The 26,463-nt window shown below is 41.3% G+C and overlaps 1 protein-coding gene across 1 annotated transcript in view; it reads right to left on the bottom strand.

The window, feature by feature from the left end:
• STK39 (serine/threonine kinase 39) overlaps window positions 1-26,463 on the bottom strand; it is a 277,365-nt gene that overhangs the window by 157,012 nt on the left and 93,890 nt on the right. The window contains exons 6-10 of the mRNA XM_045830811.1: window positions 25,653-25,762; window positions 25,303-25,404; window positions 23,085-23,218; window positions 14,719-14,767; window positions 14,550-14,615 (exon numbers count right to left, since the gene is read on the bottom strand). Of these exons, the coding sequence (XP_045686767.1) occupies window positions 14,550-14,615; window positions 14,719-14,767; window positions 23,085-23,218; window positions 25,303-25,404; window positions 25,653-25,762 (461 nt within the window). The remainder of the gene's footprint in view (window positions 1-14,549; window positions 14,616-14,718; window positions 14,768-23,084; window positions 23,219-25,302; window positions 25,405-25,652; window positions 25,763-26,463) is intronic.

The raw sequence follows: 26,463 nt of genomic DNA, 5'->3' as shown, positions 1-26,463 counted from the left end.
GAGCACTGCCCAAGGGCCAACAGGCAAAAGGAGACCAGCAGTAGATAAAATATAGGCATTTAATTATGTCTATAGAAATTAAAGTGAGCTTAGCAATGTGGTTTCCTTCCAAACCTGGAGACGCACCAGAAGGTCTGTCTCGATCACTTGCAGGTTCCTGAGTAACTGCCCTACCTACTGAATGTGAATCTTTGGTTAAGGGGCCTGGATATCAGCATAGTTTTCTGAACAAGTAGGCATTAAGCTTCTGCAAGGAAGGGGGACAGGAGAACATCTCTCAAAGTGGTGAATAACAGAAATACTGAAGGTAACCCATAAAAATAATACCATGTTACAGAAAAAGTCAGTGAGAAAGGCTGATTTAGAGGTCATTTATTTCAGAAAACTTTTACTCTGTTCTACCAGATAAGTTCATTGTAATTGTTAATAAAATACACTAAATAGGAAACCTTTATTATAACTTAAAAATTCATAAATAAAGAAACCAGAAAGCTTACCATTAAAACAGAAAAAAACACAATAGAATTCTAAATAAACTTCTGTAATGTGAAGTCCTTAAGGAAACTAGCAAGACTATATGTACTGGTGGAAGAGTGAGAACAGTTTTATTTGAAGAACAAGGATTAGCTGCCGGGGCTCTAAAGAGACAGAAAGAAGAAAAGAGTGAGATGAAATTCACTAACCTTAGACATTAATTTCCTTAAGAAAATAAAAGGCAATCCTCGCATGACATTTAAACACTTCCTTATACCCTCTTGTATAACACACAGCTCTCCCCTTAGAAAACATTCCCTGATGCATGAGGGCAGAGAGAAGGGAAAAGCATTTATGGAATCCTCATTATGTTCCAGATGCTACATAAGCATCTGATATAAACTGTCATGTTTAAACTTCACAAAAACCCACAGAGGTTGGGGAGGTGAAGAAATCAAGACTCAGAGAAGCCAAGTGACTCACCAAGGTTCAGTGCCAACCAAGGGGCAGTAAGGATGTAATCACAAGGTTATACCTTTTAAAATGCCCTATGCAATGATTCAGAAAAATGAGGTTTCCAACTCTAAAAGCTATAAATAGTTGAGATCATAGGGGATCTGAATCAGATCACTAGTATATGACAAAAGCAAATAAAAAAGGAAAAGCTCAGTATACAAACTGCGTAGGGCTGGGCTGTGACTGCAGATGCTGGTGCAGCACAGAGCTGGCACTGAACCTCTGTAATGAGCACTCTATAAGCAGAAACCCAGGGATGACGGAAATTATTACTCTCAGGTAGACCGCTGGTGTATCATTTGTTTGTCCTGGACAGGAGAGACTGCAGTCACAGATGAGCAAAAACACCACGTGACAGTGTACACCCAGCCCCATCCCCACTCTAAAAGTAATTTCTTATCTAAGAGCAGGCTGCAGCACAACAGGGCTCCCCAATTTCTCACCACCAATGGCTCTCTAACTACCTTTAGTGGCCCTAAGAGCACAGGACCCCAAGCTGGGACATCCATAACTGGCTCTATGTCGATCCCCTTTTAGTACATGGTGCATGCCTATCTCTTCTAAAGTTACTCAAAGTTTCACTGTTGCAAAAACTGCCAGAAGACCTGGGATGTTCTCTAAAAAATAGTCACTTGCCTATGTAGGAAAAAAATGAAATATTAGGTTGGCCAAAAAGTCCATTTAGTTTTTTTCCATAAAATAAAAGACACATTTTTCATTTTTACCAATAACTTTACTGATTTGGATATTTTGAGTATGCTGGCTATCTTCCACTTCGTTTCTAGTGGGCAGAGGCCAGGGGTGCTGCTCAACATCTTCCAATGCATAAAACAGCCCCACAGCAAAGAATTACTTGGCCAAAATGTCAATAGTACCAAGAAATTTAACAAACCACCTTTGACATGTCCAATCAGTCACAGCACCTACTCCACACACTGTACAACCCTTTTTGTGTGTGTGTTTTAGGTGCATTTTTACCTTTCTTGAAGTAATAAAGCATAATACATCAAAAATGTTGCATATTTTCTTCCATCTTCAATACTAAAGTGGCTGTGCAAAAATTTACCAATTTTGGTAAGTTTTTCTTTTAAATGCATGCTGATATGACAGCTGTCACAATACAACCTAACAAAACTGTTTTGAATGAAGTTAAAGCCAGCTAAGCGCTACTAGAGTCACAGTAAGGAAAAAACTAAACAAACTTTTTGGCTGACCCAATGAAACAAATGCACAGGAATAACATTTCAAGACCAAAAATAATACTAATGATATTAAATACCATATGCTGGGCACTGAATTTGTGTGCGTATATATAAATAACATATTATGCTACAGGTGAAACACCCAAGACTTGGTCTGAGGTTTGAATACAGGGTCTCTCGCTTTAAACATTAGTAAGCCAATATGCACGAGTAATTATAAGGCATATATACCCTTTGACTAAGCAATTCCTAAGAATATAGCCTAACAAAATAAGAAGTGCTAAACACAGTAATGCATGAATAGTGATGTTCATCCCAGTGTGGATAACAATTTAAAAAACTGCCAACAATCTAAACATCTGTCCAGAAGAGAACTGATTATTAAATACAGTCATTCTTGCAATTCTTGCAGCCATTCAAAATGATTAAGTAAATGTATGTTTCTTGACACAAAAGATGCCCACAGATATCTTACAGGAAAATGCAGGTAGCTCACCCAGCCACAAACGCCCAATTCTGAGCTGATACTGCGGTCTGCTGCAGATAAAGGTGGCTGACACTTCTAGGCAGAAGGGACAACAGTGAGTGCAAGGGCCTTGGCTAAATGGACACATGGAAATCTGAGGGTGGACAGCACAAGGCAGATTTTAAAGATGAGGAAGGCACTAGACTATACCAAGCATGGAAGGCCCAACTAAGAATTTGATTTTCAACCCAGAGGATCAATGAGAAGCCACCGAACAAACTGCAATTCACAGATGAGGCAAAGGGTCGGGATGGGTGGGGGGGGTTCAGCTGATGCCCAAGGTCACCCAACAAGCAAGTAGTGGAGCCAGGGTCCTGCCAGGCCTGGCTAGAGTCCAAGCTTGGTTTTTCCTTCAAGCACACACTTTTGTGGGTCCCAGCTTCCGTCCTGACCAAGAGAGCTATTCCTGTGCCTTTCCTACCTTTCTCCAGGCTTGATTTCTCGCCTGCCTCTTTCTTTTTCTTCTTCCCACCTCATGCTGCTTTCCACAGAGAAGAGTCACAGAGAAAGCACACCGCTCAGCACTGTGTTTGTATCCCCTCAGGGGTCCTTCCAGTCTGTATAAAACAGCATCTTCCCAGTTTCTCCCGATTGAGTAATATCAGCTAACAACCTGGTTGATAACAACCAAAACAATTTCAAATGGCCTTTTAAATTTGGTTTAAAGACTATCATTTTAATTTCTTAGCTCTATTATTGCTTTGTAAGTTGAACAAGGGCTCCTTTCTGTATGTGAGAAAAAAAATTAAAAGTTCTTATACACTCTTCTAAGTCAGTATTAGAATTTGTGGGAAGTAATTTAATGGGAAGTTTAGAAGATCCTGTACCAAAGTGCAACTTTAACTGGGCCTCTTCAATTTTAATTTGTTGTAAAACTACTTAATTTCAAAGTAAAAAGAGATTGCAAAAAGAATTCTGGCCTTAAAAACTAATAAAGCCATGCATCTCTATTATAACGATCAAATTTTATTAGGAAACAATAAAACAAGCATAGCCCCCCACCCACGATGATTTTTTTAAGCATGGGTCTCGCGCCCTCTGCTGGCCTCGCCACATCTCCCGAATGACCCCAACGTCAGGGGTAAGAAAGACATCTAGATTCCTTCTACAGCATAGATTTCTTCCTTTCCCAGTCATGCAAAAAAGTCCCATTACTCTATCTCTCCTTCACCTTTCCTTCTCCAAAATGTCACACTCATTTTAAAGATTTATAGGATCATGATATATAGTTAAATTAAAAGTTTAAATTATTCCCCCTAAATGAGGGGATAAATAACAGCTAGTCCAAAATTATAAAGGACTAGAGGCTAATTTAAATCTAGTTTTAAATATCTTCCTAATTAGATGTGGCTTCGGGTAGCAGGAAAATTTAATGTGCATGCTAGCTGGAGATGAAAATGCCAATATAGAATATGCTGAGTGCTAGGGACTAAAATTTTTCTGTTAAATAATCCAAGGTAGAAAACACACAATTGTTAGATAATAAAATCTAACCATTCCATTTTATAATAAGGTGGCAAAGGTGTGTCAAATTAATAAGCTCACTCAAGACCCTTAGCAAGTTAGTGGTAACAAGGGATTTTAAACCTAAACTTTGAGTTGTAGATGTGAAATATGACAATATAGCACCAACTGAAGAATATCCTAACTATTCTCCTTTCAAACTAAAAGCAGATTTATTTTGCCTCCCCTTGAGCTCTCCCACCAACTCCCATAAAAGGCCGTCATCGTCGTTTTGCAATCTGGCTCACTGAACATCAATTGCCACACAGTCGTTGATTGACCAAGATCCTGTGCTGGGTTCTGTGAACACAGGGATAATATGACAAAATTTCAACCAAGGAGCTCACAGTCTGGTACAGAAGGCACAATTGTGAGGAAATACACTTACATGATGCTAAGTGCAACAAGGAAATTATGCCCAAGGTACAGAAGCAATACAGACAAAAGGTTGATGAACTGCCTAGGGTGCAGGGGGCGCGGTATGAGAAAGCTTCACTGAAGAGATGCTAGACTTAGAAAGATACAAGTTCAGGGAGAAGTCTTCTAAACAGAAGGGCCAGTACATGCCTCTTCATGGAAAACACGTGTGAGAGTTTCAGGAGCGTATCAGTAGGAAAGCAGAATCAGTAATTCTAAGGATGTGTGTTAAGGGTGAAACACTGGGTGGTTGATGGAAAAACTAGAGCGGTGGCCAGAACACAGGTCATGGGAGCCTTGGGTGGTCCGTACCCTACAAGCAGCGTGGACATCATCCTTTAAGCAGTAGAGACTTGGAGTTTGTCCCATACTTAACAAGAAGCCATGGAAGGGTTTTAAACCAGGGAGAAGGCACAATCACACTATTAGTTTTCACAAGACCAAAAAGGTGTCTAGCATTTTTTACTAGTTTTTCTGCAACTTTAGCCCATTTCCTTTCCAGTCTTCCTGGCTTATCCCCCTTTTTTTTAAAAAAAAAGGGTATGCTAGTATCACAGTGGGCAGAAAGGTGTATAAAGGCAAACCACCTTCGTAGTGGTCAGTCCTCACTTGTTACTCACGATGCTCAGTGAACACTGGGCGAGCAGGTAGCTGAGGACTGTTCTGGGCACATGTGTGCCAGTTAAGTTTCAGAGAAGTTAGCTGATGTACATACACAAAGCTTTTGAAGAGTCAGCAAACATTCCATAGGCAAAATATGAGTCACATAATGCATTTGAACACATGGATCTCAAAGAGCTAACGGGATGTGAAATGAGGTCATTGATTCTGCCTGTTCATTTCCAGTAAAAGAAAACAGTTCTGTACAAAGCACAGTTGTACAAAGAGTATTGCTCACAATACTACTTACAAAATGTATGTCATTATTTTTAAGTTTCTAAACGTAGGTCTGTAAGATCTGTAAAAATTTTGAAGTTCTCTCAAGCAACTGGTATCTTTAAAAGGCAACACACTCAGAAAATACAAATATTCCCCCTCAATGAGGCTATCAGGATTAGCAAATCACAATTTCCAGAGTGGGTTCTTTTGCCTCACCAGAAAGGGCCACTTACCCAGAATACATGCATTTTAGATTCAATTCACTGATTGAATTGAAAATAATTTATGATGTTTTTTCTACTTGTTCTTTCCTCTGTCCTCACCTCTGCCTAGTTCATCTCCAGCACAAACACCAGTTAAGCTCATACAGCAAGCACAGTGCAAAAGGAAAAAAATCTGTAATTGCTAGGGTTTTCATAGACTAGTCAACTAGCCCTGGGCACAGATTCTTAAATGAACTGTTCTGATAGCACCCCCTAGTGTCCAAAAGCAGTTTTCTGACTATATTCTCAACTGACTAAAATAATGCATTTAAAATAAGAATTTAATGGAAACAGCCACGGGCTTGTATTAAGGGAACATCTGTTCCAGTTACAGAGCAAGTTAAACCAATAACCTGAACTCTCTCTAGCTACCTGTTCTCTCTGAAATAGGGAAAATAACCACCTCAACCACCATACTCCGCCTTCCTCCCTTGGAGCATGGGAGTTCCTCAGTAAGAGGTATTACTAACCCACATGGCTGTTTGTAAACAAGAGGGTGGGTGGGCGGGGCAGTGAGGGGGACGCACAGTAATAAGAGAGCATGCACTCTCAGGCCTACCTGAATGCTCGGGAGCATTTTATGTTAAGTCCACAATGACTGTGATAATTACAGGGGTTGGTTCACTCCTCCCTGAGTTATCAGACATGTTGACTGCCTCCTTCCTCTACTCCACTGGCCCTGAGAACTGCAGGAACTACAGAACTCTCTGTAAACAGCTTGCCGCCACCCAGAACTGAATTTGGCTTGACCGCAAAATACCAGAAACTCTCCAAACCCATCTTCAAAATTTAGAATTTTGGTTTTGACATGAATTATGTAAAATAAAAATGTTAGATTACTTTGATTTGTAATTTAAAATAAAAGTGGTAATAGTAAAAAGTGCTTAAAATCATCACCCTTAACCTCCTGCCCAGTAAAAACAAAACAAAACAAAAAACAACTAAACAAACAAAAAGACCCTCCAACTGACTAAGATGCCTAACATACATGGTTCAGGGAAGGCCTAACATACCTGTACTCTAAATCTGAGACCTTCAACAAAGCCAGAAACTTTTTTGTTCAGTTTGCATTGCAGAAGCTCGCAGAATTAAAACCCATTGTTGCCCTCTACTGGGCGGACTTGGAACAAAACTAAAATCCATTTATAAAGCATTTGAAGTCATGTTATTCTCTAGTTTCTTGATAGTGTGTAACCTTCTATATCTTATAAATTAATGTAAGATGGCAGGAGGGGGAAATAGGCGTATTTTCAGAAATTCAGAGTGGTTTTCCCTCTTTAGTGACTGAAAGGAGAGATTAAATGATAGCAAACTGGTCGCCTGGCTTTGGACTCTGCCACGGTATGATGATGTGTGGCCTTGGACAAGGCCCAACCCCTCTGGGCCTCAGTCACCAGGTCCTCAAATTAGAGGCTTGTGAACCAGGAGATATCTATGATCCTCATTGCTCTTTTCCACTTGTAGTTCAAAATATTTAGTGTTTTTTTTATCAGTCTTAGAAACCTAACATATTGTATCCTTAGTCCTGTGACTTGCGATGTTGTTAATTGTTATAAGGCTGCAGTAACTGAGATCAATGTAGACCAAGTGCCTAGCACGGCGCACAAAAGTGTGAGATAATTGTGAGTTCTTCTCCCTCTGCTCTCCCCTGGTTGCCCCACACAGCAGTCCCATGACCTCGTCCATTCCCACAGTGCACGTTCTACAACCATACCCCAAAGCACTTACTCTCTGCTGCTCCTCCAGTTTCACAAGCCTTGTGATGCCTGCCCTGGGGTCCCCCCGACAGGCGAGCGTCACAGCCGGGGCTGTACCTTTATCCGCCTGCACTGCAGTGTGTTACTGGCCTCAGTGGTTGTAATGGTGGCCACGGCAGCAGCATCAAAAAGTGTGACAGAAATGATGAGGACATGATAATAAGAAGACTAATAATAAAACAATAAATATGATTATGAAAAATAAAATTTACTGTAATTTTAGTAACACAGGGTGCCATTTATTATTTTGTGTCAACCACTGTACTATAATACTTCTATCCTTTTAATGTGACCTCAGAAAACACAGGTATTATTACTTTCCCAATTTTACAAATGAGAAGCTGAGCTTCTAGCAGATGTTTAACAACTACTGATGCCCCCAAACTCTCGCTGGCTGCCTGTCTTCCCTTCAGAGCTCTAATGTCCTTCTATTGCCAATTCTCTCCGCAGCTGCTGGAACTCGGGCAGACTCCCAGGTTCCTCAGCGACATGCACAGCAGCTCTGAGAGCCTGTGAGTGGCGTGGATGCCTCAGTGCATCTGAGGTGGCAGACCACTCGCACTGAGAGTGACAAAAGTAGCTCTCCTTCCCGACTTATGCCATTGAACTCTGCTACTCTTCTCCATCTATACTTCCTTCTCATCCTCTCCCTTCTGAGATAGGATGTAGTGGGAAGAGCATGGAACCAGAAATAAGAATTGCCTCTTATTGGCCTTGTGACTTTAGGCAAATCATTTCAGCTCTCACACATTTATCTGTAATGTGTGATAATAATATCTGCCTTACCTGTCTTCAAACACAATTGTTTAGAATAAATAAGGAAGCACATACGAAAGTGTTCTAAAAGCTGTAAATGAATATCAGCTCTGTGTCTAATTAATTCTTGCTATTATTCTCAAGGCTCTTTAAGCACACACTGGGCGTGGTAGAGAAGATGGCTGCCAGCGCCCTGGTGGGGTGGGAAAGAGAACATGAAGGCAGGTGGACAGACAATGGCAATGTCCTTCTTCTCCTTCTTTTGGTAGGCCTCTCAGGCTTTTTCTGCGTTCCGTCCAAAACAACAAAAAAGAGAAACCACCTTCAACACCTACCCCCACCCGCCCCTCTATCACGACTCTCCTCACTCCCTATCTTACTACATACCTCAAAGCTGACTACAATAACCATTCTCTTTGTCTACATGATGGTCACGGCAGCCTCAGTTAGACGGAGCAGCCCCTGCCTGCCAATCACCGGCCCAGACGTCCTACGCAGACCATCTCATCCTCAGGGCAACATAATTGAACTGTCTTTGGCTCCATCTGATAGGTTAGGCTCAGAGAGACCAGCCATCTGCCCCACTGGAGCACACAGATCCAGCTACCACTGCTTCCACACCAGCCACACGGGCCATTTCCACTTCCCACCCAAATCTGAACATCACACCCTGGCAAAGTGTTCCTCGTCTGCAAGGCTGCTTAGAAATCACAGGGAAATCCTATCATCAGTATCCCATGGACATACAACCTCCACAACATACAGCATAAATGTTTCCTGGAAAAAAGACTAATGATTCTGTATAGTGAATGCATTCTCTTTACCTTTTAATGCTTAATATAATGAAAGAATATAATATTAATGAATCCCTCCTATTAAGAAGTCATTGTGTTTACGATGAAGTTGTTTGCAATAGCAGTTACCACCTTAAACATGTGGTCCAAGTTAACATCACCAGTAAAGCAATAAATCAATACCATGTGCCTTTTAACTGATAAACTGAGAAGAACACAGCATCATATTCCTGTCAAAAAATGCATAAGCTGAATCTAACCATGAAGAATTATCAAGCAAGCCCAAACTGAGGGCCATTGTACACAGTAACTGGCCTGTACTCTTGAGAATTGTCACTGTTGTGAAAGAAAAAAGACTATTCCAGAGGAAAGGAGGCTAAAGGAGACATACAACCAAAAGATTCTGGGTTAGGTGCTAGACCGGATAAGTGACTAATTGCAAAATTGGCAAAATTTGTATAAGATTTGAAAATTAAATAATAGTATTATGTCAGTGTTAGTTTCTTGGTTTTGATAATTGTGCTGTTAAGTAAAGAGTGTCCTTGTTTTTAGGAAATATATGCTGAAGTATATTTAAAGATAAAGAGCATCATATATACAACTTTGAAATAGTTTTAAGAAAACAGTGAGAGAGAATATATATACAAAAATTTTGTTTTACTATTTCTGTAACTTTTTTTGTAAGTCTGCAGTTATTTCAAAATAAAACACAGGAACAGAAAGGACAATAATTGAACGCATATGAAATACAGCCGGCCCTTGACACCCATGGATCCCCAACCACAGACTGAAGATAAGTACTGTTTTTGATCTGAGGTCAGCTGGATTTGTGGATGCAAAACCCATAGACACAGTGTATTTATTGAAAAATATACGCACATAAGTGGATCCACACAGTTCAAACCAGTGTTGTTCAAGGGTCAGCTGCATTAAGTAAACGTGAGTCATAATATCCCTATCATTCATTCCTAAGCACGAGGAGGATGAAATGAAGTCGATGCCTTGGGTCCTCCCCATGAAACCAGTTGAACTGGTTGATGTAAGAAACTCTGGGACCCACAGAGACTATCACAGCTGTTCCAGTTCACAGTAGTTCTACCCAATGTAGCAGTGGTAAATGCCCCTTCCCTCCTGATAATGACCATTTCTAACATCTCAATTTCGTAATTCAAACAAAATCCTCCAGTGATTCTATTTCCCATGAAAACACAAGCAACTGCAATAAAAAGAACTGTGTGCTGTTTCCTCCCCTCACCTCTTCTCTGGCCAATATGGCTAAGCAGCTGGCATCCAGACATCCGTGTAGCTTCTAACCCTTCGTCCCTTGTCCTGTCATCGGTGGGTTTGGCGACAGAGAATGTATGACTATGAGTGAATGTGGTGACTCCAAGTTCATCTCACTAGTGTAGGTCAGAGACACCAGCCAACTCTGAAGCTTAGATGCTCCAACAGCAAATACATACTAAGTATTTGATTTTAACAGAATACTTTACATCCTTCCCCATCCAATGAATCCAGTGAATGGCAGAACACCACACAGTCAAGTTTCAAACCCCAAAAGATGACATTTTAGACAGGCTCCTAAAACATCACATGAGAAGAAGTAATGGCCATGTAGCTTTTTCTTCTCATGCCCAAGGATAAGTGAAAAGTTGAAAAGAAGTTACATAGCTGCACTTAGCTCTTTTCTCATGAATCAGTAGTAGCATGTCCTTATCTAGAATTTACAGAGTGTACTACGTTCCAGGAATATCAAATCTCTCATTAGTCCTCACCACATGCCTGGGTCAGACAGAACTTCCATTTCACAGACAGAAAACTAGGGCATAAGAAAATTAAGATGATCCTTAAACCACCCTACCAACAAAAGAACCCAGAATAAAACAAAGACTTTGCCTTCAGCAAGAAGACAAATATCCCTAATTTCTATAAATCCCACACACACAAAATCATTTTACATCACTAAGTTAACCAGGGAAGCCACACTGGTCTGTTTCTATTCTTCAGTAATTTTTCTCCTGGTTGAGAGGAGGCAATCAGGATGAAGACAAGACCTCCTACTCACACAGAATTATGTGAATCCCAACTAATGCTCCACATTCTGGCCAAATGCACAAGTGTGAGGGGCTTCTGTCATTCTCAGGCCAAAGGACCACACTGGTGGGCGCCCTGCGACTTCCTGAGATTAGCTACAGCAACAGCGCTTCTCTCTTTTAAATGTGAGAATTATCCATGGTGAAGGAAAACACATCTTGAAAAGTACTTCTTTCTTTTGGTTACCATAAGAGAGGAAAAGAAACTGTTTAGGACAACAAATTTGAAATCAGCGTGGCTGCCTAGATGTCCAGAACTGGGTCCACAACCCCAGCTGTCCTGTAAACACTGGTGTATCAGTGGACTGTCTGTTTCTACTTTAAAAAAAAAAAAACAAACAACAAACTGAGGAGACAAAAACCAAAAGGACTAACATCAACAAGTAGCCTCTGAGGAGCAACCCTACACCAGGAAACCAGAGCTCGATCAACGGGGAGGCACCACTGCAAACAGGAAGGGCCGCAGCTGAGCAGATGTCGATGAAGAGAAGTCCAAAAAATGAGTCACACAAACACCACAAAGGAAGACCCCCCTGTACCAACTTTCAAATTAATCCACTTAAACACGGTAAGAACCTAAGACAAGCAAAGACATCCTACAGCAACAGTTTGCAGTGCATGTAGTGGTGAAAATAATACTGACTTCCCAGTGGCCACGCTGCAGCAGACCTGTCAGGTAAAGAACAGCGTGGCTGCTTACAACATCCCGAGCCCAGAGAGGGAGGGGTGCCTACGGTCAGTGAGGATCCCAGGAACAAGGGTATGCCAAGCACACTGGGGATCAGAAGAGTGGAAAAGGGAGTTTCAAATGGTCTTTCCTCGGTATACTCAGGCACAGGTGCTCACTGAGCAAGCAGACACCCCTGGGAGGCTTAATATGAACAGGACACGCACTGTGATCAATGTTGATCAGGTCTACGTACCGGCCACCAAACCTGTGCGCACGGAGTGGAGGGGAGCCCACAACCCAAGCGCACTTCACAGTGAGAGTTATGACAGGAAAACAGCCTACTTAACGAAGCTCAGGCTAACATCACAAGGAGCCACTCTCTTTTCTATGTTTAAGGAACTGACTTACATTCTCCCTTTATCCCTCCATTTGACACAAAGACGTGTGGCCATTTTCCATTTGAAGAAGGGATGACAGAACAAGCCCTGAAGTCTAGGTGTGAATTCAAAGAGCAAGGAAATGACAGATGGCATTGTTAAAAAATTCTCATCTCCCCAAACTCTAGCTGCTTCTTGTTTCAGATGCGTGCAAAATGGGATCTGGAAGGCATGGCACACTAGTATGTAATAAATCACTGAAACCTCTTTTTAAAAGGAATGAAATAAAGTCACAGCCTAAACAGTCTTCCTTGTCTCTCGCTGATGGAAGAAGTTCCAAAGGAAAGTGTGGATTCTGCAGTGAAAACTCTAAGTGGTTCCAGTCAGCCTGAGTTTAGAATATGAGGGTAGAAATGTTACTATGAATTCAAGACTGAGGAGCTTGACTTTTATTTGATAGGAACCCCCACCCCATTTATTTGCTTTAGGTAATTTTAGAAACAACTTTTGAGCAATGAAGTGACAGGATCAGAAAATCAATCCTGCACTAGTGTCTAAGAAGGAACAGCAAAGAGGAGCAGAGGGAGGACAGTTAGAAATCTACTGCAATTGTCAAGGTACAAACAGGAGGGAAACATTCGGAGCCACGTTGCACAGGGAAACGAGAGGATCTGGAGAGGGATTAGATAGGGAAGAAAAGGAACGAAGAAGTCTTAAATATAAAAGCAATCCCAGTGTTTGGCGCCCAGGTTGAGTGACTCAGGAAGACACACAGAGCACAGGGAGGCTAGGTGTGGGCGGGAAGGTGAACCCTTTGGAAATGCTACACCTGAGAGGCTGGCTGGCCACTTAACAAGGAGTTGGAGGTGTGACACTAAAGCTCTACAGAGAAAGCAGGCCTGGAAAATCTTTCCCCAGGCAATAGCTGCAGGAGGAGATCAAACGAAACTTCCAGCAAAAAAAAAAGCAAAGACAAAAAAAATGTTCTTTGTGGACACATACTGTACACACCAATGGCTTTCTACCAGTGCTTTTTTTCAACTCTGGCTGACATTTTAGTCATCTGATCAAAAGACCTGATCAAAAGACCTGGTGCTGGACTCCAGCACCCCAGGGAATCTCTGCAGGCCCCGCCTTCAGGTTTCTCCTTGGTGCCCTCAGACTGGTCGGGCACTTCTAGTTTCTCTTGCCTCTTACTAAAGCTCTCACTCTCTCTGCTGCCCTGGAGATGAGCCACGCTGATGGACTCTCTGTCCGACATTCACTTTCCCCTCAGAGACATCCCTCAGCTCAGGTCTCTGCACAGCAACCCCCCTTCCCTGGCCCAGGCCCACAGCCCCAGAACCAGCCCGTCCCACAGAGGTCTGCTGGCCCAGCGAAGGCGCCTCAGATACCTGCACAGAATGGGTCATTTCCTGAAGTCTATTTAAAACAATTTTGAAGCATTAGCTAAATGCATTCCACACAGAATGTTTTCAGAAAGGCAGCGTCTAGAAGTTCACATCCGAAGTTACATACAGTGAGGCATGATAAGATGCAATCACTTGTGCATACGTCTCTGACAACTTTCATTACAGAATGGACAAATCACGGTGGCTTTCCTAATAACTGTAAAAAAGGGGGCCTCCCTTTCTAAGTCTGTGACAAAAAAACAATTTTTAATTATAACTATGTAATATAATTTTAAAACCCAACTAAACTAAAACAGAGCTTAAATTTTGTTAGGTTTCATACCACAATGAAATCAGTTAATCACTGATAAATAAAACTCCGGTTAAACACATAAATATACTCAAACATACATTCCATTTTAAAATTCTCAAAGCTAGAATGAAAAGTTTTCAAGTCATCACAAACTTAGTTAACATAAGGTAGATATAAAAGGCACCAGAGGGTCTTTTAGGAGGAAAGAACCAACACCCCACAGATATTCCAAGTAACCATTAAAAACAAAAGTTTTGTTTTTCCTTTTGTCATTTCAAACTGGTTTAAAAAGACTGTTCCTCTTCTGTAAAATCCAAACAAAAGGTGTTCAAGGACATCTTACCTCTCCAGTGTTCAAAAACTGATGATAGTCCCCTCCCCTCTGACCTTCTTTAAGCAAAGCGGATAAATGGAAAAATGAAATCATTTGAGTTTCCCATTGTTTCCACACCCAAACACGGGACAGCAAACTGAGATAACCAAAAGGCAGAATGCAGTTACGTGAGTAATCACTAATCACCTAGCCTCCAAATAATCATATCCTGAGCACGCGGAAATCTCTTTCCTCCTTTTTCTATGGGTTCGTTTCCCTGGGTCAGGAGGGCTGATGGTGCTTACCTTTTTGGCTCTTTGGGCTATGTCTGGTGTCCTTGTAAGCAGCTTCTCAATCAGGTACTCTCTGTTCTGCAAAACAAATATTCCCCACATTTTAACATCAAATGCGATACATAGAAATTCATAGTGATTTCAAAATAGCAGATTTACTTTGGGTTTTTAAGCATGTTACCTTGGCTTTCTGGAAGAATTTGCATTTTAAAAGTTCTGCTGCTGTGGGCCTGAAAGATCAATAATAAATCAGAGTTGAAACAATGACCACTTGATAAATACACTGCCTTGATGAAACAACTCAATCCTAGCGTTTTTCTGGAAGACCAGTTTTAGGAGTAGTAAAACCAGACACTAAATAAATCACAAGCTGGCACCAAATAAAATAGTGCTAATTTTCCAGTTCCTTCCAAACTCCTCTACTGCAAAACACACACACTCCTCTTAAGTTAACTATCTGGGGCATGATCAATTTTCCACCCTTCACCCTCACACTTCACTAAGCGAATGCAGTGTTTCTAAAAGGTGGCATGCTGACACATCCGTGAGCTAAATTCCTATACTTATTAAGAAGCCATACAAGCTGCAGTATGACTCTGCCAAGAAACTACAGTCCTCAGTGCTCGGAGATTCCCCAAGAAAGGCAGGAACCGCAAGGGGGTCCACACACCATGCGTGTGAGCTCTGTCTGCACCCCCCTTCAAAGTAGCACTGTCTCCAGTGTACACGGACCACTCATTGTTCTTCAGGGGAAGGTAAAAGTGATGGTGATTAATGAAATGCAAACTCATTTCCTGTTAACTCAATGTCAGGTCTGAAGGCTTGACAAGGTTGAATCAAGCATTTGGGGGAAAATACCACCTAGATGTCGCTGTGTACATCTCACTGCAGCAAGTCAGAGGCACATGATGTTGGGTGATCTCACTGAAAGGGATGCAAAGTTTCACTAGCTGGTCCCCAGGCCTTCGTTTGGTCTCTCTGCTGTATGAATATCCTGCTCCCCAAAACACTGTACCTGATGACTTTATTAGCATCTTTGCCTTAAATAAGTATTTCATAGGAGGTGGCACAGTACTGATTTTCTATCTGTTGAGTATTAGCTGGCACTATTCCAAAAAGCAGAGCTTCCTTCATTGACAGTTCCTTCTAAAACCAGCAGTGATGTAGAAAAAAATCACATAAATCTAGACTACAGAGAGTCAGCAAGATAATTGGCCTGATTCCTCAAAAATCAGTATCGAAGAGCAAAAGGGGAGTTGTGAGGGTACCATTCCAGATCTTAAAAGACTAAAGAAACATAACACCAAAGGCAACATGTGACCCTGGCCTGAATCCTGCGTTTGAAAGGGAAGGAGAAGCTACGTAAGACATTTAGAAGTAATTAGAGCTAAGTGAATATGCCAGGTATTAGACAATTTTAGGAAATGACTGTTCATTTGCTCAGATGTGGAAAAGTACTGTGGTCATGTAGAAACAGGTCTCTATTTGTATGGAATGCAAACTCAAGCAGTAAGTCTGTTACTTATTTTCAAACTGTTCAGCAAGTAAAATGTAGATAAATAGATATAGCAGGTATGAAAAATGTTAATAATTGTTGAACCTAGGTGGTAGCATAGAAGTAAACATTGTACTGTTTTCTGCCTTTTCTGTATGCTTTAAATTTTTCGTAATAAAAGAAATGGGAGGAGGAGAGGACCATTCTGAGCACCATCAGGTATTCTCTCAGGTGATGATTAGCAGAGGTGCAAACAGTATTATGTGGAGGCGCTGAGTTTGAAAGGATTCTCACATTTGAAGAGGTGATAAACCACTTCTTTGGAACGAGGAAGCTCCGTTAAAATGTTTCCAGGGACTAAAACCAAGCATCTAAAACAATTAGGAGGTATCACTAAGTGCAATGATGCGCAAATTGCCTAAATCTACAAGGGCCCTAAACTGCATTTCTGGGCAAAGAAACAGAAATTTAAATGGTTCCTGCTCTTTCCCTCACGACCCAGTGGAACCCTGGCTACAGGTGCCTGGAGAGACCCTGATGGCCACATCCGCTGCAATAAACAACCACAAATTGCTCATTGCTTTAAGTAAATAAAGGTCTAAACAACAGGTGGGCCTCGGTTAACACTTTGTGTGCCAAATCCTTTGGTGAGCTAATTCAAACTCATGAATATGTACCTTGTTGAAGAGCCACAGTTGGTTATGGAACCAAAAATGGTGCTACTCTTTCACATGATTTAACTTTGGTTGTTACTTTAACGTATACTCTTACCAACCACCAGCAATGATTTTGGCCTCCAGCTACTCCAAATTCATCCTTTCATTCTCTCTCTTGGAAAATACTTATGTATTGAGCATCTCCTACCTGTCAGGTATTATGCTAGATGCTAGACATACTATACGAGAAGTGAACATGAAAGACACAAATTTAACCTTCAGCAACTGACACCTAGCAGAGGAGAGACACTGTGAGGCTGGATAGGAAGAGGAGCGTCAGAACCATGTTTGGAAGGAGGCGGAGCACTCCCGAGGGACCGAGGAGGAGAGCCACTCATCACACAAGGGACTGAGCAAGATCTGCTGCCACGTGTGGAACTTCAAAACATGACACAAAATTTAAAAAGACAGGAGGCATTAAAAATAACTTAGGTTGGATGTTTTAAAAGTGAAAAGAAATCGAGGGCAATTAGGATGATTAAGGGATTCAAAGGCAATGTTACGGTTGCAATGCTCATCTCTTCCGCCTCCCATTTTGACTGGCTGCCACTTCTCTCTTCCTCACTCCAGCCCACCATCCAGGCACATAAAAGAATCAGGAAATGTCACTGAGTGCCCCGAAGTGCAAACTCTGTATGTCTCCTGCGACCCTAAACTCGGCCTCTAGAAAGACACAGTTTCTTATTTGTCTTAATTGATTTCAGTGGCCTGAGAGGCTCTGACTTCTCCATTGTCCTTTCCCATCACATCCTACGTGAACTCTCTCTTCGAGTCACAATGATGTTCTCACCCACCTTGCTCTTTCATGACAAAGCACAACTTGCTTTTCTTGCCTTACCATTTTCTTTATAAATAACTGGCACACCCTTGTTTAGAGGTCAAGAGCCAATTTAAATGTCAGCACCTTCAGACATACTCCTCCCAGTTCCCACAAGTCAAATTCACTGCTCCCTACTCCATGCTCACATACCAATCCAGCCATACTCCCATTCTGTAACTTTCTGTTCCTGTCTCCCACCTCCCGCCCCCACTATACCACACTAGGTTATAGAACCCCTTCCACGACATGGACCACACAGTATTTGTTTGTCCCCAGTGCCTAGCACAGAGCAGAAAATGGCCACAGCTCAAAGTCATACCACAATAAACTACAGAGTAAAAGAAATGCTACTAGCCATTCAGACACAGAATAACTCCTTGGGCAAGACTTAGCACTCACAGTCTAAGTATCTGTTCAGTATAGTAGAAAACAACAGAATGATGTCATGAAAATAAGACTCATGCTAGGCCCCCACCAAAAATAAACAAGTAAATAAATAAAAGGGGGAGGTCTGTACACAGTGGATGTGCTGAGGCAGAGAACCAAAATGCTCCTGTCTCTCCTCTGCACCCCCTCCTCCTCCTTCTGCACAGTAAGGGTCAAGTGCAGGAACAATGTAGAGAGAAGGCTGGGAAATGCCAGACATACCTTGAGACTCAGGGCTGGGAAAATACTTTCTCTTCCCCAGCAAGGTCATTTCCATGGCAACCCAACTGTAAAGGGAAAAGCAGGCTACAGAGAAAACTCCTTTCTCTGTACTCCACTCTTAGCCTTCATCAATAAATGCAGTGACATGAGAATCAAGAAAGGGTTTAAAGAAGGCACATTCTTTTTTTTTTATAGGCTTAATATTGGTGTTAACCAATAGGTGATTTCCACTCGAACAGAGACTAAATAGCAGGTCCTTTGGTGCTCAAATTAGCTCAGGCATCTATAGCTTTGGAGTCAAATCCATGTGCCAAACTGATCCCATGAGAAAGTATGGAAAAATGGAACTGGAAGGTGAAAGGGCCAGGCCAGCTCCCTATCCCCCATACTGCTAATGACCCCATCAGGCCAGATTCCAACCCTCTGGACTGCCTATGACTCAGTTGTCCCCACTTGCTTGGTAGCCTGCGGCTTCACTGAAACTCTCTCCCACCGCAAGCAACAGACACCTGGGCGCCAGCCATGACAGCCGGGCCAGACTGACCCTCCTGCACCTGGGAACTGCGGGCCCTTTACCTAACCTGTTGTCCGGGCTCGCAGCCTGGAACCCTGGGGCACCTGCCTGGGACAACAAGAGACTAACCCCTCCCTTATCCTCCTCACAAACCCCACGTTTTTTCTTTTAAAACCCCCCACTCCTGCCTCCTCCCCGGCACCCTGCTGAAGTCGACCCCACTCAGCCTGCCTGTAAGCACAGCATCAAATAAAGGCACTTGGATCAGATCACCCGGTTCCTCCTGCCTCTGTTTCTCACACATTTCTAACAGAAAGAATGAGGAAAATGAGACAGAGAAGAAAGTGATATTGAAGGTGTGAGGAAAGCTGAGGTGGGAAAGCTGAGCTACCCACCTGACTTAAGTTTTGTGCATGTTTTTAGTTTTATGCCACAGGAAGTGCCAGTGTAGAGTTGGCATGGAACTACCAGCGCTGCCTGCCCCTTAGCTAAGTCCTACAGGAGAGGGAATTCTGCAAGCAGCTGTGTCTTACGTGGCTGCTATCAATGATCAGGCAACACAATGTCATATAAACACACACACTGTTTTATGAGACGTGTTATTCCAGCAACCAAAATAATGGTCTCGGTTTTGAAGGATGATTCAATTTTAAATCCTTAAAAACAATGCGGGAGTCTGCAAGTACCAACATTCTCAGAAGAAAATCTGTTAAAGAATTCAGTTAATACATATGGATGAACCAAAGTCCACTGAGACTTAAAATAATTTTCAAAGGATTCGGGAGGAATATGGCACAGTTTAAGCAGTTTTAACAATTTGCATTATAATTCCTAAAAGCTCACTGACCTCAGGCTGAGCTGCATTTCTTCCTCCACCTCTCCCCCCAAATGAAATATTCAAGTTTTATTTGTTTCTAATGGATTTATCTATGCAACATCCACACCCTTGTTGCTCAAAGGAAATGCTGCTTCCTTTTATATTGCCATCCATAGGAAGCACGTAATCTACAAAATGAAGGCTCACTTTTTAAAGAAAGAGCAACATGTTGTTATGCAAATATAAATAATTTCTTTGTATATGCTTATGCAGAGCACACAGACTTAAATGAGGTAAACAGCTCCAACAGGCCAACTCTCTTTTTTAAGGAAAGTTCCATGAGTCTCCAGGGTGAGAAGGCATAACCCCTCCCCAGCTAAACTGAGGGCTCCTGCTCGGGAGTGACTCTGTCCCCGTCCCCGTTGTCCTGTGACTTGTTTTCATTCTCTGCTAAAAAGATACTCAGCAAGGCCAGGGTTTTGGTACCATTTGACTGCTTTTAGATTACAAGTACATAATCTATATGCAGGCAATAAATAAGTTATCAAAAATCTTGCATTCACTCCTCAACCCACTAGAATTACGTTTGTTTCTGAAATTCTTTTCAATGAGTCCAAAATCATCCCCAAGTTGCCAACACCCAAGTGTCTCCAGTTACTCAAGAAAGTACCACTGAATATGTAAGACAGACCAGACGCTATGGACGGAAAGATATGAAAATGAGTGGCACAGGCTCCCTTTCTAAAAAACTCACAAGCTCAGAAGAAAATTGATATGTAAGTCAATGTATGTACACAGTGTGATATGTGCTACAGGGACATGTATTCAACATATGGTAGGAAAACTAAACTTTGCAAACTCCATTCAGTCAAGAAGAAAAAGGCAAATAATGCATGGCAATCCCAATCTCTTGAATATTCAGGACTGTGCTGTCCATTCCGAGTGTATTATCTTACTCCATCCTCACAGCGATCCTATGAAGTAGGTGTTATTAGGCCCATGTTACAGACAAGGAAACTAAGTCATGCAGATAACAATCAGGCAGAACTAGGACTCTTACCCAGGGGGTATCTTACTCTAACAAGACAGGTGGGAGGGGGACAGAGGAAAAGTAAGAACCCCCAGAAAATATAAGCAAAGGTAGAAAAGGCAGGAAATGTTCATGGTTTCTTTAGAACTATGCAGTAATTTAATGTTGACTTACTATTTCAGGAATGAGTACATATTTTTAAATTGCACCCTATATAAGAAATACTTCAACATACTCCCTTTTTTCCATTCTCGCATTTCATGAAGCTCTCAGCTCCCCAACTTTCCCACATCCATGTCTTTTCATGTCGGAAGTTTGTGCACTCTGTCACGGAGGACAATTGTACGCTAGTGAGAATAGATTATGATACAGAAAACGTATCTAACAGAAGGCCTTAAACTATTAATACTTCAGAAATTAATAATGTTACTTTAAAAGAGAGTATTTCAAGGGAAATACTATGTAAAAAGTTGAATGTATGGCTCTTTTCTAAAAAAAATTTTAGGGGCGGGGGTTGGTAGTGAAAACCTGATATTTGAGTTCACAAAATAAATAAAACCTACAAAGACTTTCAAGATTATTAAGAATTAAGGATGACAGCCCTGGCTGATGTAGCTCAGTGGATTGAGCGTGGGCTGCAAACCAAAGTGTCGTAGGCTCGATTCCCAGTCAAGGTACATGTGTGGGTTGCAGGCCATGACCCCCAGCAACCGCACATTGATGTTTCTCTCTCTCTCTCTCTCTCTTTCTCTCTCCCTTCCCTCTCTAAAAGCAAATAAATAAAATCTTTTAAAAAATTATTTAAAAAAGAATTAAGGATGGTTTGTTAAATATAATGTATGATGATCTAGTCTAATTTATTTTGACCAAATTACAAATCTTCTCAAGAAAGATACAGCTACATCATTAAGCACACTAACAGTTCTACACTACAGAATCATTTACTGGAGGAGCTGGAATTGTGTGACATTACACACCACCACCACTAGGTGGGGTCTCAACCAGCTCAAGCACCACAAAGACCATCAGCAATAACACATCTGGGAAGACAAGTACCTCTCTCAATGGACTTTGGAGAATTGAACTGTTTCCTTGGTGATGCCAGAAATTTATGTTTGGAGATGACACCAAATACAAGGGGAAGGCAAGCAAGTGTTGAAGAGCAAAATTAAAATCTAGGAGCGTTTCCATCCAACTGGAGAGTGAAGAAGTAACCTTAACGAAAGACCACTGTAACTTCGCAGGAAAACAAGACTTACAAATCAACCAAAAAGGGTAACTAAGATGTTTAAGTAGAAACAGTCTATAAGTGTGACATAATAATCCTCCCTTTTAAAATAAAGAATTTCAAGATGCTTAATAGCAGTCTTCAGACCTGACTCCACGAGAAAGGCGACCGATACAGAAAAGGCTGAAGGCAAATTCAGTAAAACATAAAGGAATGAAGAGCGTAGCCACAAAGAATGGGTAAAATAATGTCAACTGTGCTTAAGGTAGAGAAGGGTAGCCTCCTCAGACAGTAGATTACTGTGTAAAGCTAAAAGGCTTGAGTTTCATAAAGAAGTTAAGATAGGAGTAAAGGAATTCTTTTTTTAAAAAGCAGGGTCCCTCCCTAAAAAAGAAAGTTTCAGAAAAGACGCCAGTTTTCACATTTTAAAATATTAGTAACAAACTGGACCCTTGGGTAGATGAGGGTAGCAAGTAACTTCAGAGTCCTCCCAGACCTGCAGTCCCCATTCACTGCATGTTTGGATGGAACCACACACAGCCAAGCCCTGCAAGGGAACTCTGCCTGGGCCAGGCCTGTGTGTGCTTCACATTCTCCTTTAAGTGATAGAGGACACCTGCTCCATTATTACCACTCAGAATATTGCAAAGTCACAGAAATTAAGAAGGAAGAAACAAACTCAGACACACTACAGCATGAGGTGATCGCCTGAGAATAAAGAGGAAATTCTAAAGTTAATTTAAAACAATTTACTTCTGTTCATGTGATTAATCTTTCCAATGTAAAAATATTAATCTTCTTTACCGATAATCTTTTAAATAGTACAAACAACTTGTTCTGCAACTAAAAGAAAGCTCATGTAAAATTCAACAGCTCTGCCTGGTTTACACTGGAGCTAGCAGGATACTCAAATCCTGAGAGGTCAACTCAACCTACACAGTGCAGAATATTAGCTCAGCTTCCCAAGGCACCGCTGCCAATTTCTTCTGATTTGTTTTTTCATTTCCTTTGATGACAGAGCCCACACCTAACAAGCACAGTGAATCTTACTGACACTAAAAAGTTTCCTCTGCCTCTCCCCTCGCCCCATCTGCTTCTTTCCCTTTGGACCTGTGCTGTCTTCCACTAACAGGCTGGAAATCTGGGGGTCAGAGCAGGATTTCCCTTGACCTAGAAGTACCTTGCAGTTGTCCTCACCCAGCCTTCCCCCAACCCCCACAAACAAAGCTTTGTTGTGACTCAAACCAGGTCAATAACTCATCCACCAAGTTTGACATACCTTTTGGAAGGATCTTTCTGAAGACACAGTGAAAGTAATTTTCTAAAGGACTTGCCGTACTTTTTCATCATTTCCTTATCCTCTACTCCTGTTTCTAAAGTGGGTGGATCATTTTGCAAAGTCAACATTAATACCTGCAACAGAAACAAACATAAAGACAAAACCTCAGTACAGCAATTGCTGCAGCTGAGGTTTTAATTTTTCACAAAACATCAAAGACCAACCTTGATTAGGTACAAATGTGCTTTCCCATGATTATAACTTTATAGAAAATGTGTATTGGAAGTATTCATTTCTCTTTGCAAATTTGTCCGTGCACCCTTTAACCTTTTTGTTATTCTGCTGACAGAACTTACAAAATCTGCTCTATGTGTTAAGAATGATCTCCCAAAGCCACGGGGACAGAGCTTCCTGGGAACTGGCTCTCACTCAGCCTCGAGGAGCACGTAGCTCCAGCCTGGGCTTAGCGAAGACAGGGCTCTGGCTGGGAAAGGGGGAGGTGGAGCAAGAGCGGGGGCCAGGGCAACAGTGAATGTTCATGAGTACAGGTCATTCATAAGCAAGGAACTGCCTGTACTCAAGGCTTCTGTAACATTACCAACCCTAAAAATAAACTCACAACATCCCAGAAGGTAGCACATGATTTCCTTTTTTTTTAAGTGAAAAAAATGTACAGAAAGTCACTTATAGGCTTGGCAAAACAGAGTTAAAGAAACAGAAAGATAGCTGGAATACAGCTGAGCTGCTAAAAACCATAACCAGAGCAAAAGCTCAAGCTGCTCTCAGAGGGGAAGAAACAAAATACAGCTTCAAATCAAAAAAGTAAAAACTCTACCCCTTCACACATCAAAGTTATTTGCTTAAGAAAAAGAATTTGTAGTAAACTATTGACCTATACAATGAATAAAGCTCGTTAATGCATAAATCAGCCTTAATTTATGCAAAGGCTATACATGCCAAGCCACTTTTCAAACCCTTTCTCAGATGTGTGAACAGATGAAGGATTACAGTGACAGTGTATTGTATGTGGGGGATAATAGCACACAGAAGAAGGAGAGAGCTGTGGAGTCCAAAGAAGAGTCCTCAGGACTTGGGCTGGGATTAGCAATGTGACTCTGCATGCAGGTGGGAAACACTATGCAGGGAAAGAAAGAAAACAAGAAATAAGAAAAAAATAATACAGAAAAACCAAATGGAAGAAAAAAATTCTCAGACTTGCTTCAGTGCTTTTCCTCTGAAAGGTAACTTTGATTGTTTATGCCTCAACTTACTAACGAAATCAGGCATGCACACCACAATCTTAGGTACATGAAAAAGCATATACATAAAGGGAGCAAAACCATGTAATGAGTCACACTAAAACCTTAACATGGATTATCTGTAGTCCATGAGATTATAAGTGATTTTCTTCTTTATTCTTATTTGTGCTTCCAGATTTTCAACACTAAGTATGTATTAACTTTTTAATCAGTAAAATTATTTAACTTTTTTATCCTCATGGATTTTTTTTTTAATCCTCCTAAATTTTTCCAATATTTTCCTAGGAAAAAGCTGAAACAAACATGGACCATATTTTCTGTAAAATACCTTCACAATTTCCACTCAACAACTTCATCCTCAAAACAAAATCCAGTTGGGTAAATTCGCCCTGATACCATCCTCTCAGAAACTAAGAGAAGTAACAATATAGGCCAACTAGAGTAACAAAAATCTGAAAACAGTACCCAAATGTATGCTTCCTTCCTGAAAATACTGGGCTTGCTTATTCCAAATGAGTCACCAATATGACACTATGAAAACAGAAATAAATGTACAGGCCATTTTTTAAAGGCCTGAAAACTTGGGAAATTCATCTGCAAAGATGATATCACTATTATCTATTTTTAGATTATCCTTGGGATGCTGGGGATGGTCTGCTTTCAAAAGACTACTGGCCACATTCACAGCCATCAGCCTCCATCGACCAGTCTGACCACATTCTTTCCTCAGCTCCGGGCTAAGAACATAAAGCAAGCTTCAAAGCCAGGCATTTTACTATTTTACTACTTTTGTCCTGTTCTGTCCACTGAGAACATCACCGACAACATTTCACTTGGCTGCATTCCTCCACTAATTCCCCTCAGGTCTCAGAGAAAACTGACTATGTTTAAGAGGACTACAGAACAGATTCTGTGAAATCATATTTCAAACCCGACGTATTATTTCAGAAGGTAATTACTTTCATAGGAGGATACTTGTGATACGGCGCTGCTCCGGTTGCTAATTCGATGGCAGTTATTCCAAAACTCCACATGTCGGCTTTGAAGTCATAGCCTCTCACCTAAGAAAGGAACCAGGAAAAAAGCAAAATCACACACCAGGCCCATCACACATCATGAAGTCCACATTGTGTCGGAAGCCCACAGCTGTAAATGCACACCTCTGATACTAGTTTATGAAAGCCCAGCAACTGGGAATGAAAATCTAGTTACATGCAACATTCTAGTAAAGCGGTTGATCTGAATAAAATGTTAGTATATTACTAATGTCTACTACTGTACTATGTCAATCAAATCATCATTTTTTTACCTGTTCCATGACTTCAGGGGCCATCCAACATGGGGTGCCAACAAATGTTTTTCTTACTTTATTCCGGGTAACATCACCCCCTGTTGCTAAGAATGCACTTACCCCAAAATCTGAAAAGGAAAAAAAAATCACCCTTATTTTATGTAAGATACCACTATTTACAAATTCTGACTCTGCGAACACCTCTTTTCCTGACGAGCTTTACAGTGGTGGTAAGCTGTCCTGGACACCACGGAGCTCCCTCAGCTTCATGCCAGGGCAGTCCTGCCACCCGCCATCCACTGCACTTCCATGATGGCGACGGGTTAGCAAGGCCACCGGTCCCAATGCTCAGCAACCAAATGACAGTTCCCACCAAAAAGGTATCAAGAGTCATAACTGACCACACATGGTTACATCAATAAAAATATAAGCCCACATTCCCAAAGCCCTAAATGTAAAGGATCTTAGCACTTAGCTAAGAGTCATTTTAGAAAATAATTTATAAGAAAAGCACCAGAGGCAATAAAATTAGTATGTCCCATAGTTTCTTTTTGTTTTTCTTTTATTGTGATTATTTTCTAACCTCTTTAATTCAACATCATCAATGTTCAGGAAGCAAATTATTTTTTAAAACAAAGGATGTGTAACATCCGTTTTCCACATTCCTGTGCCCTTGCTTAGACAGTGTTCTCTGACACTGTAGCCCAAAATCATAACGGCAAACCCACAAACCCACACATTGAGAGCTGATATGCCCAGATTTGTCTCCATGCACCAATTCAACACAAAGGAAAAGCTCAATCAGCGAAGGTTGTTTATTTCCAGTGTC

This window comes from Phyllostomus hastatus, unplaced genomic scaffold, assembly GCF_019186645.2.
Source record: "Phyllostomus hastatus isolate PE091 unplaced genomic scaffold, TTU_PhHast_1.1 phas_contig_1, whole genome shotgun sequence".
In the NCBI taxonomy this organism is placed as follows: domain Eukaryota; kingdom Metazoa; phylum Chordata; class Mammalia; order Chiroptera; family Phyllostomidae; genus Phyllostomus; species Phyllostomus hastatus.
This window is presented reverse-complemented; position numbering and strand designations above follow the sequence as displayed.